At 38.6% G+C, this 13,917-nt stretch overlaps 2 protein-coding genes across 2 annotated transcripts; one reads left to right on the top strand and one right to left on the bottom strand.

The window, feature by feature from the left end:
* Positions 1 to 401: 401 nt before the first annotated feature.
* RBM7 (RNA binding motif protein 7) lies at positions 402 to 9,909 on the bottom strand. The gene is made up of 5 exons (XM_027579318.2): positions 9,675 to 9,909; positions 8,630 to 8,792; positions 7,908 to 7,995; positions 4,984 to 5,074; positions 402 to 1,950 (listed from the first exon to the last, which is right to left on the bottom strand). The coding sequence occupies exons 1-5, from the start codon at positions 9,768 to 9,770 to the stop codon at positions 1,597 to 1,599; spliced, it is 792 nt and encodes a 263-aa protein (XP_027435119.1). The 5' UTR covers positions 9,771 to 9,909; the 3' UTR covers positions 402 to 1,596.
* A 27-nt stretch (positions 9,910 to 9,936) lies between these two features.
* C11H11orf71 (chromosome 11 C11orf71 homolog) lies at positions 9,937 to 12,150 on the top strand. Its single transcript, XM_035722814.1, has 2 exons — positions 9,937 to 11,706; positions 11,929 to 12,150. The coding sequence occupies exon 1, from the start codon at positions 10,105 to 10,107 to the stop codon at positions 10,498 to 10,500; it is 396 nt and encodes a 131-aa protein (XP_035578707.1). The 5' UTR covers positions 9,937 to 10,104; the 3' UTR covers positions 10,501 to 11,706; positions 11,929 to 12,150.
* Positions 12,151 to 13,917: the final 1,767 nt, after the last annotated feature.

Raw genomic sequence — 13,917 nt, 5'->3', positions numbered from 1 at the left:
ACAAATATTCATACAGGTAAGATACCTGAGAACAAGCTCATTGGAAACAAATCCTTCTATTAAACTGCTAAAGCAAACAGAAATTTTTGATCCTAATGCTCTCCATGTTGAGTAAATAATTCCATTTGCCTAAAACTGCATGCATTTTATTTACAAACAGGGAAGACCTGAGAGTACGTGAACTCTCAGAGGCTAACTTGAACTAGTTAGCTAATGCTCAGAACTATAATCCATGTCACCAAAAATCTGATTCTAAAATATTAAGTTCTATATGTACAAAAGGAGTATTTCAGGATGCTCTAAGAACAGACATTCTTAACATTAGGCAATCACTGAATTGAAGCATATTGCTAACGTCGTATACAGTAAGTGATGTCAAAAAAATAAGGCACGGTCCTTTTTGTCTTCAATATATTAAAAAGCAACAGTACAAATGCTGTGATTAATACTAAAAAGGATCAAAAATTTTCAAGGAATGATATTTTTATAAACAAGTTCTACAACAAAGAGGAAACAGCATCTTGATACACAAAAGTTCTGCTAAACAAGATCTTAAAATTTTTAATCAGAAAATGTTTAAGACTAAATTCTTTCAAATGTTCAAACAAAAAAGCGACCTGTACAATCTCCATAATAAAAATGTATCCTTATACACATGTCCTGGGCACTTTGAAAATGTCAGAATTTTAAAAATTTGAGTGTTAGAGGCAGCACTTAAAGGCTTCAGGAACCTTTTTTTTCCCTCACAAAAGCATACTTTCAGTAAAACATTTTACCATTTTTATCTGACTATGCATTTACATTTGTGTTATTCCTGAAAAGGGGGATTTATATTAACACTGTATTTTTAATGTAAAAAAATACATTTAAAAATATTTAACTTCCTGAGTGACTTCAGCTATACATCAAACATGACTTAATGCGCAAATTCTAAAATTTTAGAATGAGATAGCATGTATAAATTTACAATTTTATGTTCAACTGGAGTAAAATTCAAAAGACCAGGTCACAGAACTTACACTAAGAATTCTCTAAGAAGTCAAATATGATTTATCCCCAAACTTTACCAATAAGCTTTCTACATAAAATGTTAGTAAAATGAATCACTGAAATTAATTTTCTCATTTAACAAAATATTGATAGTCAATTCAGACTATCAGAACTTGAATGTTTTCATTATACACACCAAAATCTGATTCACTAACAAGAAACTTCTTGCAATACAAAAAGATAACAGATAATTAAAATATTTGCTTTATAATACAACCAACACATATAATACATCCCCCTTCCTCATTTGTCTAAAATGATTAGGAATTGTGGCACTTTCTTTTGCATAAAACCCTTTCCTCTTCATAAAACCCTGAGGTGAAAGGTTATTACTGTAGTAAAACTGGAACCACAACCCTTATTTCTGTATTAGACTGTAGCAATAGGTTTTAAAAATTTTATAAAGAAACGTGGCAACTTGTAAAGCTGCTCTATACAGTTTAACAAAACATTTCCAGGTCAGTTTAGCCAAAAGGACCTAGAATGACCCTATAACAACTTCGGACCTAGAATGACCCTATAACAACTTCGTCCTTTTAACACTTGTTAGTGTCGAGATGAACGCCATTTCCCATCTCGGCTGTTGTCTCTTCTGTTATCATAGTCGTGGCTCCAGCCATCAGGATTCCTATCCTCACTGAAGCAGTCATCCCTGCTTCCTCTGTAATGATGATCAGACCCATGGTCGGTGTACCACTGTTCACGGCTATAATGCCGATCCGGGATGTAGGGATGAGAATTCTGTCTGACTTTACGTTGTGATGATGGCGTATCTTGGCGCCACTGGGAGCTTGAAGACTGGTTAAAACTATGACTATGCGATGGGGAAAATCCTGATGGATCCAGATGTGGAGAACCAAATTTCCCACCATAGGACATCTGTCTCAGAACACTATTCATCTAAGAGAAGACAAAAAGGAAATGTTAACTACAAGTATTTCTAGGTATCAAAGCCAATATATATTTAGTCACAGTGAACCCAACACATAATGATGGAAAAGCAAAATTACTCTTGCCCATATAGATCTTAGGTTAAACAGAACTCAAAGTAAAAAAAAAAAAAAATACAATGGCTTTGTTCATTCCAATGTACACCTGTAAGCTATTTGTACATAACTACTACTCCTTGCCCTCAAGAATACAACTTAGAAGGGAAGAGGTCATACAAATGATTATAATGTAAATCACTGTCTAATGAACACATAAAGAGCCAAGAGCTCAGGAACATTAGGAAAGGCTTCACGAAGGTGGCATTTTTGTCTAAGTATTAAAAGTATGGATGGAATATTTTAAGGGGGAAGTATACCAAGGAAAGGAAATTGCAAAGATAATAAGGAAACAATGAGTTTGTAGAATAGCAAGAATTCTGACTGATAACAGATCTCATAAGCAGTGAATAATGGAGTTAGGCTAGAAAGGTTTATTGGCATCAGATGACGGGAGTGCCTTGTAAGTAGGCTAGAGAATTCAGACTTTATCTTGCAAACGATAGAAAATCAAATTACCAGGAAGATAAGCGAAACAGGATTGTAACATTCATTTTGAAACATTGTGAGATGTGAGATGGGCTAGTGAGGAGAAAACGGAGACAAGTACGAACTGACTAGACCAGTGGTCCCCAATGCTGCCTGTGGATAAGCATTAGCCAGTCATGATTTTTTTAAATAGCCTATACCACAATGAGAAAAATATGTGGTATTTACATAAAAGTTGACATCCCCTTATATTGGTCCCTCAAGTTTACTTTATTTCACTTATATTTTTATTTTGCAGACCTGCAAAATGGTGAGGGGTCACAAGTCAACACTGTGATTTGGGCAAAGAAAAAAGGAAGAAATGAATTCAAGAAAAGGAAAAAAATAAAGGATCTGGTGACAAAATGAAAAAAATGAAAGACTGGAGACAAAGATGGAACAGTAAAACACACCAAAGATTTTAAGTCTATTCTCACAGTCTCGTTATTACAGAAAAAATGGAAATGAAGAGGAAACTGGTCAAAGAGTCCAATCAATATATTCAAGTACTGTTATTAAGCATTAAGGAGAATGTACGGTAAGAAGCTCTTCAGCATAGGTTGCAAGAATATCAGAGAATAAATTTCCAGTCCTTGAAACACACACATACACCCCCAACCCCCAACAATGGCTGAAGAAAAATACAAATGTGATATGCAGTTCTTCTATTTATCTTCAATCTGTTAAACATGTTTTTCAGCCCAGTGAAAATCAAAATGGGTGATCAACCTACAGAGATCATGCTAGTCTAACTAACTTAGAACATTATTTAAGAATCATTTGAACATTTTTTAAAACATTTATTTTAGAGAGAGAGAGTGAGCGAGCGCATACGAGCGCACATGCATGCCCAAGTAGGGGCAGGGGCAGAGAGAGAGAGAGAGAGAGAGAATATCAAGCAGACTCCCCACTGAGCGCAGAGCCGGAAACAGGACTCGATCTCACCACCCTGAGATGACCTGAGTCAAAATTAAGAGTCAGATGCTTAACCAACTGAGCCACCCAGGCACCCCTGTTTGAACATTCTAAGTTTTTGGGGTTTTTTTTTTTTTTTTTTTTGAAGATGCCTGAGTTTTAGTCAACATTTTTGCACAACCTCTAGAGACATTATTTAACTTCAGTTATAAGTGACCTTTAGACCCAACAAATATGTCTCAAGAAGTGTATTTTAGTTTATTTGCAGAGGAAAGTAAATGAGTGATAAATTTTATTTTACAGCCGTGAGAGAGATGCAAGTTTGTAGCATAATGTTGTTAATTGGCTGATAAATTTAGACTGGGTGTTCAAAGAATTAAGGTTTCAGCAAGCGTTCAATATATCAAAATGTGACTATTTTTGGGAAGCTGAGTTTAAAACCCTCAAAGTACATAAATCACTGGTAAAAGCAATTACAACTTCTGCTTTTGTCTTTGTAATACAAAAAACTTCTTGTGACAAATTTTGAAAACTTCATAAACTGAATTGTATTTGCAAGTGTACATCGTATTGTTGCGTTGCATAATTATCATATAACGTGATACTTCAAAAACCTAATCATGATTTTCTGGGTTTTCTATTTTAATTATATTGTGTTGCTCTTTTTCATTAAATTTTCTGTGTAACACTCCACGGTTTCAAATTTTAGCAGGCTGCAACTTAATCTCAGTCCTGCCTTTGCTAATTTTATGACCTTTCTAACCCTTAATTTTCCTATATAACAGGGCATATATCTCAGTTACCCTGAAAAATAAGTAATATATGTAACACTTTTAGGTGATATTGCCTGACACATATTAATTAATCAATACACTGTAACTATTTTTATTTTTGTAGGGACTTCATTTATGTGTGTGTGTGTGTGTGTGTGTGTGTGTGTGTGTGTAAGCTACTTAAAGGCAGACTTAGTCTAGACATTTGGGTAACCCCAGTTCTAGCTCTAGTAGATGCTAATCGAGGTCTAATTTGTTTTAAATTCAAAAATTTGATAATTTACTCATCATGAAACTAACTTTTTAGGTAATACCTTAGAAATTATTCAATTTGTAGAAGACTGCATGGTATTTTTCATGGCTACTAAGAGACTAGCTTGTCTGTACCTGTGAGTAAATAGCACAACAAAGATATGTGCTAGTTTTTTTAATAAAAGGAATTATTACTTTATTTAAAAAGAAAAAAGAAAGGAAAAGAAAAGAAAAAAAATAAGGGGCGCCTGGGTGGCTCAACCAGTTAAGCATCTGCCTTCGGCTCAGATCATGATCTCCAGGTCCTGGGATCAAGCCCCATTCGGGCTCCCAGCTCAGCAGGGAGTCTGCTTCTCTTTCTCCCTCTGCCCCTCCCCCCTCTGCCCCTCCCCTGCTTGCGCTCTGGTTGTCTCTCTCTCAAATGAATGAATAAAATCTTAAAAAAAAAAAAAAGAGAGAGAAGAGAAATATCAACCTACCACTGCTTGTCTCTGAAAATTTTCTGGAGAAGAGAAAGATCTCTGAATTATCTGTACTGATGGAGTCATGTTATCCACAGTCCTTTCATACCTGTGAAAAATAAGAAAACCAACATATAATCAACAGTTTAACATATATTTACTACATACCAATCATGAGCAAGACACAGTGTCAAAGGCAGGAATGAACAAGACAAGGTATCTATCTGCTCTCATGGATAAGGGTAAGGATTCAGACAGTAAAACAACTTCACCTTGTTACAAGTGATATAATAACTGATTAAAAAGCAAGTAATGGGATAGAGAGAGGGGTTCTATTTTAGCTCTTCTGGTCAGGGATGGTCTTTCTAAAAATGAGACACATCTGAAGTGAAAACTAAGTAACAAGATTACCTGGAGACAAAACATTCCAGCTGAGGGAAGAATTAGCACAGGGGTAAGCAAGCTACAGAGCCTGTGGGCCAAACCCCGTTTTTCTAACACTCCTGTCTGTTTTATCTATGTAGTGTTACAATGACAAAGAAAAAGAAAAAAAAAGTATGGCCTGTAAAGTCTGAAACATTAACCATATGGCCCTTCACAGAAAAAAAAAAACAAAAAACCTTGTCAAACCCAGGACTAGGGCAGAGGCCTAGGTTGAAAACTAAGATGAAAGGATTTGGTTGATTAGATATGACAGATGAAGGAAAAAGAAAAATAAAGGATAAAATCTAGATTTTTGGCTTGAGCAATTATGTGGGCATTTACTGTGAGAGGGAAGAGGAACAGGTCTGGGGGAGCAAGAAATTAAGAGTTCTGTAACATAAATAGGATATTAATTTTAAAGAATTATACCTATTCTCAATTCCTAAAAAAGTAGCTTGCTCTACAGAAAAAGTCACTTTAGCAAGTGCTTTAATTTTATTTTAAAATACTTAGCATCAAATCACTAACTGATTTGTCTCATAGTTTAGATCTTTTCATTTTGGGTTTTCTTAAATCCGGTTAGACGCGTGTATGTTAAAGGGGTAAAAAGTATTAATTTCCTTTTTTCTTTAAGATTTTATTTATTTATTTGAGAGAGAGAATGAGAGATAGAGAGCATGAGAGGGAAGAGGGTCAGAGGGAGAGGCAGACTCCCCGCCGAGCAGGGAGCCCGATGCGGGAACTCGATCCCGGAACTTCAGGATCATGACCTGAGCCAAAGGCAGTCGCTCAACCAACTGAGCCACCCAGGCGCCCCTATAAATCTCCTTTTAAGAAAACAAAAACGATGTGCACTCTAGCCTTAAATTAAAAACAACTTATTTACTTGTATATTTTTTTCCAGAGAAATTCTCAGGGAGGTAAAACTTTTTTCCTCCACCTGAGATACCTTTGAAGCTTCTACAAAAGTGGTTTGAGATGCTTCAAGTTCCAAATGTGCTGAGAAGTATTTAAACACAATTTCAGTTGGCAAGAAAGGTTGCTAAGAGGTACCATTTTTACACTATTCTTTCTTGGAAATTTTACTTTCCAGTTATCTTTTCATACTGAAGCGACTTCGCCCCACATCCTGGCACCACCCTAATCCAAACCAACAACCTCACCCTAATAACTTCCTTGCTATCTTGCTACTAATAGCAATACTTAGCTACCAATAGCTTCCTAACTGGTCTACTTTCAGCCTTGTCCCCTCCAATGAGCCATTCTCCCACAGGAACCAAACAACTTATTAAAATACAAACCTCTTCTTGTTACTATCCTACTGAAAACATTTCAATGTGTCTCTACTATTTTTAGGAGAAAATTCCCAAATCTTAACTATGGTCTGTAGGAAAGATCCTCTTTCTACTTCACCAACATCATCTACTACTCCATTTTTCCTTCATTGTCATCTAGATACATCTGCCTCTTTTAGTTCCCCATTCATTTATATCATCTCTCCCTGTTAGACCTTTCTCCGAGCACATTCTATGATTTCTTTAGAGAACTTATTAAACAGGTAGTCGCCAAATATATATGTATCTTCCTATAGACTTTTAAGCTTCACTATGCAGCCTATGACAGTGGCTGGGGCTCAGTCACAATGCCTGGGTTTCAATCCCAGCCCACTGTTCCTGAGCAGTTCAAACTTGAGCAAGTTAATGTCAGTCTTCACTTTCCTCACATACAAGGTAGAACTAACAATAATCCCTACCTCCTAAGACTGCTGTGAGAAATAAAACCATAAATGCAAAGGACTTGGTGAAGAACCTGACACGTGACAGATATTTGTTGACTCTTTCCTGAATGAAGCCCATTATGACTGATGAATAGCTCTACCGATAAACCAGGGGGAAAAAATGTCCCTGGTAAAATATTACGCTTCCCAAAGCAAATAAAATTATTTAGTATAAACATGGTACCTTTTCTAACCCTTAGTAGCTGGAAGAGACTCTGGAGAGCATTCAATTCAGCTTTTCCTTACAAATGGAAGGACAGGACCAGAGAAATGAGACTACTTCAAGATTACACAATCGGAGAGGCAGACCTAGAATCCACTTCTATAACCTCTTAGTCCACCAGTCTGTTACTGATAGGTACTTTTAAACTGCAAGTAACAACAAATTAGTGGTCAAAACTAATTTGAATTTTTAAAAGAAAATAAAATAGAAAATTGAGTATACTGAAAGTAGAGAATAAGTAATGTTCTGGGAAATTTCCAGTTACATATTAAATATGTGGCTATGGGTATACGTCTTCACAAATGAACGTAATTATAGGTTCATATATATCTATTTTAGGGGTACTATATGTCTGTAGTCCCCTTAAAATAGATACCTAATTATAATCCAAAATATAATATAGCAGAAAAATAAAGAAGTAGGCACTTAAAGAAGGAAACAAATCTCTCAGTATGTTTTGAGATCACTACCTAAAAAATTTCTAATAAATGATTTTAAACAACAGGTCCAAAATATTACCTGCTAGGAGATGTAGAGGTAGGGCTTGAGTTTCCAACATGATGCTGGGGATATGGCAAACTGACATCCTGTGAGGCATGGCTACTTCCTAAAATGAAGTAATTTGAGAAATTATCCTTGACAGAACAAGTTGAAATTTTATCCCTCCTACCCCAAAACATGCCAAAAAGGTAGACTGAAGCTACAAGAGAAAACTTCAAATTTCACTAGACCGCTTTACAGGTTCATCAGAATGAAAATTATGTGTTTAGTATCAGATACATCCAAAACAAAGGGTTCCAAATAAGTACTATCCAATGTACAAATATCCAATCTGGCCACAACATTCTGATCCCCACGCTAAATTTTAACTGGATACATGGAAAGTTTCATCCTCACGTGATCCAGAATCAAAATTTGTAAATGTAAATCACAAAGCAGCCAGGAAAAGTATTTTTAGAAAACAACCTCACTCTTTTCAGAGCAGGAACCCAAACCCAAGTCTTCCTAACAACAAAGTTTATGCTCTCTTTAGTAACCCAAACTCAATTCTAAAATGACGATTTTCAAAATCCATGTTGTCAACGTTATCTAGTTTCAGGGATATATAAAGCTTACCACCCACAAAGCTTAAGGTATTTTCATCCAACAAGAGGTTCTTTAAAAATTGAGTAATAAAATTAAAAACAAAGAACAAAGCAGCAAAAAACCCATCTCCCTAAACAATAACACTGAACAGTTACCTGATCTAAATTGAATTTTGATGGGCCTCCCAAAAAGTTTGATTCCATTAAGTAGATTCATCGCATAAGGAACAGACACTTCATGTTTGAAATTCACAAATGCGAACTGTTTTGGTTTACCATCCTTATCTTTTGGAATTTTCACCTTTACTACTGGTCCAGCCTACAAACAAAAGAAAGTCTTCAGAATTTAAATGAGGAAGTTTAAAAACAACAGAAATGTAACCAGGAAAAGTCTAAAAAATGGACTCACAGGGATTTCCACCTCAATTAAACATTCTATAGATATGACTCAACACTTGATTCACTTATTTGGGGAAGGAAGCCTATAAGGAACTGGAAACAGTCACTCAGTTTACATTTCATATGACTTTTTAACAAGGCAACCAACATCCACCACTTTCCCACTCCAGGTACCGTTTATCAAGAGCTAGAAAAAGTGGTTTCCTTGGACTAAAAATTCACTTTTGTACTGATTAACCACATATTACCAGTTGTTAGAGAATGGAACTGAAAAGAACAAGAAATTCTGAATTTTTAACACATTTTAATGCAGATTCAAATACAGAAACACTACGAGTCTGCTGTTCTATGGAGTAGTCTATTTTAAATTATTTTAACGCTGCAATTAATTAAAAAAAAAACTTAAATGGAAACAGATACTAAACAAGCAACTGAAATCTAATTAGCCAGATAAACCGAAGACAAAGTGCCTTAAGGGGTAGGATGACAAGCAAAGGAATAGGAAAAAGCCCTGCTCCACGAAGAACCCCCACATATCGTGCCCCTTCGGATCCTCGAATCTTTACCTCGGGAATGCTTCACTGAGGAAGCCTCCACCACCCTGGAGTGAACTAAGGTTCTTCCCATAAAGCGACACCCAGCGAGCGCCTCACTTTCCTAGTGGACCTCCGGCCCCAAGCGGCCCACCCGTCGGGCGCCCGGACCCACAGACCCGCTTTCCCCAAGAAGGCGGGCATGACCGTCGGACTGGGCCGTATGGGAGCCGTATAGCGAAAGGAAAAGCCTGCTGTCGGCCGCTGACCTGGTGGAAAAGCTCGAAGAGGAGCTCCTCGGTCACTTTAGTTTCAAGGTTGCCCACAAAGAGAGTGCGATCCGCTTCCGCCGCCGCCGCCCCCATCTCAGCGTCGCCCCCTCCCTAAAAAGGCCGAGGGGGTCGTCGCCGTCGCACTTACTGCGCACTCTCGGAAACCCCACGTCCTTGCCCTCCCGGGCGTCACGGACGTAAACGTCAATCCCGCTCGCTCCCGGCCGGCGCCGCGGCGCACGGACGCGCTGCGCATGCTCGCGAGGAGAGCGCCGGTGAGAGGCGGCTCCTGGGTCGGCCGCGGCTCTACCTATGGCCGCACGTTTAGGCAGTGGCGGCGTTCGAGACGGCCTGGACTGATCTGTGGAGCCGCGAAGGGCCCACCTTGACCGAGGGACGTAACAAACACTGCGGGCAGTGTTTGAGGATGGCGCTGAACAATGTGTCCCTGTCCGCCGGCGATCAAAGGACCAGGGTGGCCTACCGCGCGTCCCACGGCGACCTCAGCCCGTCGGCCTTAGCGCTGGCGATGGTCTCCGGAGACAGCTTCCTCGTTGCCAGGCCCGAGGCTATTCTTTCAGGACCCACTCCTCGTCAGGCCCTGCGGCCGAGCGTTCGTACCGAGAGCGGTCGGACGAGTGTGGGCGGCCGGGGCCCGACCCGCTTTATAAAGGGAAGGGAACCTGGTGGACAGAACCGGGGCAGCCATACCAGATTCTCACCGTATCCGACCCCCGGGCTTAAATTGGATCTCCTGAGGAGCCTGCTGCAACAGCGGCTGATTGCCATTGGAAGTGTTATCGCAGCCCGCCTTTCGGCTTAATACCCCCCTCTGCCCCTCGACTCGCTTGTAAACGAGGGCCTCCCTAAAATCCTTCCTTGGTGCCTTGGCAGTCTTATTTTCAGAGGGATGTATTTTCGTTTTAATATAAAAACACGTAGGAGTCAGGTTAATACGGCTTAGTACAGAGGAAGATTCTTACCGCTGAATTCCGATGGTTTGGGGCGGCCAGAGTGATTAAATCAGGAAGGAGGTAGAAGAGATTTTCTTCTTAGTCACAAAGCTGAACCACCCTTCCCAGAGGTCTGCAATCATTTTTCACCCCTGGTGCGCTCCATCCCAGCAATGGACCCAAATTTCTCTGCTTTCCACAAACCTTCTCTCCCACCCTGGCAGATTCTCCTACCTTGAGACTTGTAATTGGAAACAGCCTACGCCTCTACCCCAGACTATTGCCGTTACGTTTACTTCTGTTGCTGAAAAGGAAATGCTTCTTTTTACTCCCCTGGCTTATACTTCCATAGGGCCTGAGGCTTATCCAGTCCTCTTGCCTTTAACCCTTTTCCATCTCCCTCCACTTTTTCTTCAGGAATATCTGCAAAGTCCAGTCGCAGTCATAACCAAAAACAAAAGCAAACCTAAACTTTGCTGCTTTTTCACATTATTAAGCTAGTTTCACTTCTTTTTTTGCCAAAGGCTCCAAATGAGTTTTTTACATTTCTATTTGTCATTTTATTATTAGCATTCAATCCCAGTTTCCTTAATCTGAGTCTGTTGTCCCGAAATAGAATGGTGGATAATTTAGGCTTACAGTCTCCTGTTAGGAAGCGGTTCATCAATTCACTGTAGCATCTTCCCCAAATGTTCTTGTTTATTTTTATTCATTCACCATTCAACAGTATTTGAAGATCTTCCCAGTGGTGAGCACTGTGGATAAACTACAGTCAAGGAATGTTTTTCTAGATAGGGAGGCTAATAAATCAATAGGTAATCACCACACTGGACTGTTCATTAGGTGCAGTGATAACAATAGCATTGGTTGCAGTGGCTCTCCATGACACTGTACTATCCTGGTTCTACCTGGCTGATCACTCCTTATTTTCTGATATTTTTATTCTCTTAACCATATATTTCCTAAGGTTTAAAGGGTGGTATGGGGAGAAAATTAGTGGGGTTTTTTAAGTGCCAACTCTGTAAGCAGGTAGACTAGCTTTTTCCCAGTGCACTCTTATGTATAATTATGATCAGGTAGGGCGCCTGGGTGGCTCAGTTGTTGAGCATCTGCCTTCAGCTCAGGTCATGATCCCAGACTCCTGGGATCGAGCCCCGCATCGGGCTCCCTGCTTAGCAGAAAGCCTGCTCTCTCTCTCCCACTCCCTGTTTGTGTTCTCGCTGTCTCTCTCTGTCAAATAAATAAATAAATAAAATCTTTAAAAAAAAAAAAACTAAAAAAAAAAAAATTATGATCAGGTAAAGCAAAATTACCACATACCACACAGTACTGAATTGTTAGAACCACATCTGAAGAAGAATGTTGGTAAATCCCAAGAGCTTCCATAAGAGAGTGATTAATATGGTGAGAGATCTGGAAACCAGGTCATAGAAAAAAATGGTTGAAAGGATAATAACAGCTACGTTTTATTGAGTGCTATGTGTAAGGCAATGTTGTAGAGGTTTTTATTCATTATTTATTCAGATATTTATTGAGAACTTATTCTGTGCCTGATATGACCTGTATTAGGCATTTAGAATAAAGTGAACAAGTTCAATAACGTCTCTGCTTTGGTGGAGCTTTATATATGTCATTTAATTCTCACAATGGCCCATAAGAGAGATATCATACTTCATTTTATTGCCCAGAAACCAAGGCACAAAGAGATGAAGTAAACTTTCCAAGGTCATCCAGCTAGTCAGTGATAGAGCCTTGCAGCTCTGTCATCCAGTTTCCTCATTTGAACCATGCCATACAAAAAGTTATTTGAGTAACTATTTTCTCAGTTCTCTCAAAGATAGCATATATCTAATACTCTTCTAACCTAAAAGATTAATAGATAATATACGATGGGTGCCTTAGACTGGGCATTACAAAAACCTGTAATTGAGAAAGGAATCCCAAATCTATTTGTTAACGAGTTTTAGACTGGGAAGAATAATAAAATTAAGGCTAAAGGTAAGAAGTGTTTTCATAAAACTTAGAGATGCCTAATAGTGAAAAATAACACCTCACAAGGTAAGTTCAGCCAAAAACTTCAGAGAGAGGCTGAATACTATCAAGTATGAAATAGGGTTATGTCTTCTTAGATCTTCCCCCATTTAACCTATAATTCTGTACTTTAAAAAATAAACTTGTTAAAATGAGAAGTGGAGAACCGAATGAGAAGAGGAAAACGAGGTATAATACACAGGATGACCATTTTACTGTACAAACCAGGACACGAGTGGGAGAGGGTGCTATCAACTATGCTGAGGCAACAGGCGTGAATAGAGGCTGTTCCAGGCCAGCTAACCCTAGGAGTAGAAGAAAAGCTGAGATTTGTAAATGAAGAAACAAGGTTCTGGCATAAAAGTGCACATGAGAAAAGGAAGAACCCAAGGGGAGTGATTTCATTTCTGTTTGTTTAGGTGTGAAATCATCAGGAGTAGGGCTTTGATTGAATAATAGTGTATATGTGCCAGAGGAAAAAAAAGAAAAAAAATGTGTGGTTTATTGTGCTTTGTTTGACAGGAGGAGACCCTTGTTCACATAAATGTTCCATCATTTTAAATCTGAGCCAATGAATATCTAAATTCTCCTTAGCATCTGTGCTAGTGTCCAAGTTACAATGAGTCGCAAAGACCGTATCATGGAAGCAAGAACCAATGTAAACGTCTGTCAATGAAATTACCTTGAAGTAGGGACAAAGTTTTCCCAAGAACAGTCCATGTCATTAAAAATGTTAGTGTACAAAATAAATATTTAACATCAGTGGTGAAGTATAGCATGTTGGCATTCGAAAATAGATGCATTTTCTAAGAGTAACACAAAAAAACAGTCCAAAAAATCAATACTTAACGTTAGTTTAAAAAAAATTGTAAATTCCTGTTTGTTTTTTATTGTCTCGTATTTATCATATCATAGTAACTGACTAGCATGTGTTGAAAGTGGAATCCTATTAGAATATTTACTTTCTCTATTCATCAGCACTAAAGCTCTTAAAAAGAATGCCCACTAGGGATATAGAAAAAAGAGGCCAGGAGACTTTCCCTCAGTATCTGGATTTCATGATAAGCCTTACCTCTAAAGTGGGGTACCTTGGAAGAAAAGGAAAGGAGGGAGGAAAGTCCTACAGGAAGGATGAGTAAGTTAACTTTTGATGGTCAGAGGCTTGGCTGTCTTGCGAGCAAAATTGGTTGTCTTTCATTCCTTCAGTGAATCCAGATCCTGTTAAGGTACAGCTTAGAAATAGACTTCTTTGTCGA

This window comes from Zalophus californianus, chromosome 11, assembly GCF_009762305.2.
Source record: "Zalophus californianus isolate mZalCal1 chromosome 11, mZalCal1.pri.v2, whole genome shotgun sequence".
Lineage (NCBI taxonomy): Eukaryota > Metazoa > Chordata > Mammalia > Carnivora > Otariidae > Zalophus > Zalophus californianus.
The sequence above is the reverse complement of the archived record's forward strand: the minus strand, read 5'-3'. Positions and strand labels throughout refer to the sequence as shown.

Coding starts and splice junctions, on each gene's coding strand:
- C11H11orf71 (XM_035722814.1), top strand. CDS start 10,105: ATGGCGCTGAACAATGTGTCCCTGTCCGCCGGCGATCAAAGGACCAGG.
- RBM7 (XM_027579318.2), bottom strand. CDS start 9,770: ATGGGGGCGGCGGCGGCGGAAGCGGATCGCACTCTCTTTGTGGGCAAC. Junction 5,075..7,907: donor ACCTCTACATCTCCTAGCAG/GTAATATTTTGG, acceptor TATTTTTCACAG/GTATGAAAGGACTGTGGATA. Junction 1,951..4,983: donor ATTTTCAGAGACAAGCAGTG/GTAGGTTGATAT, acceptor GTCTTCTCTTAG/ATGAATAGTGTTCTGAGACA.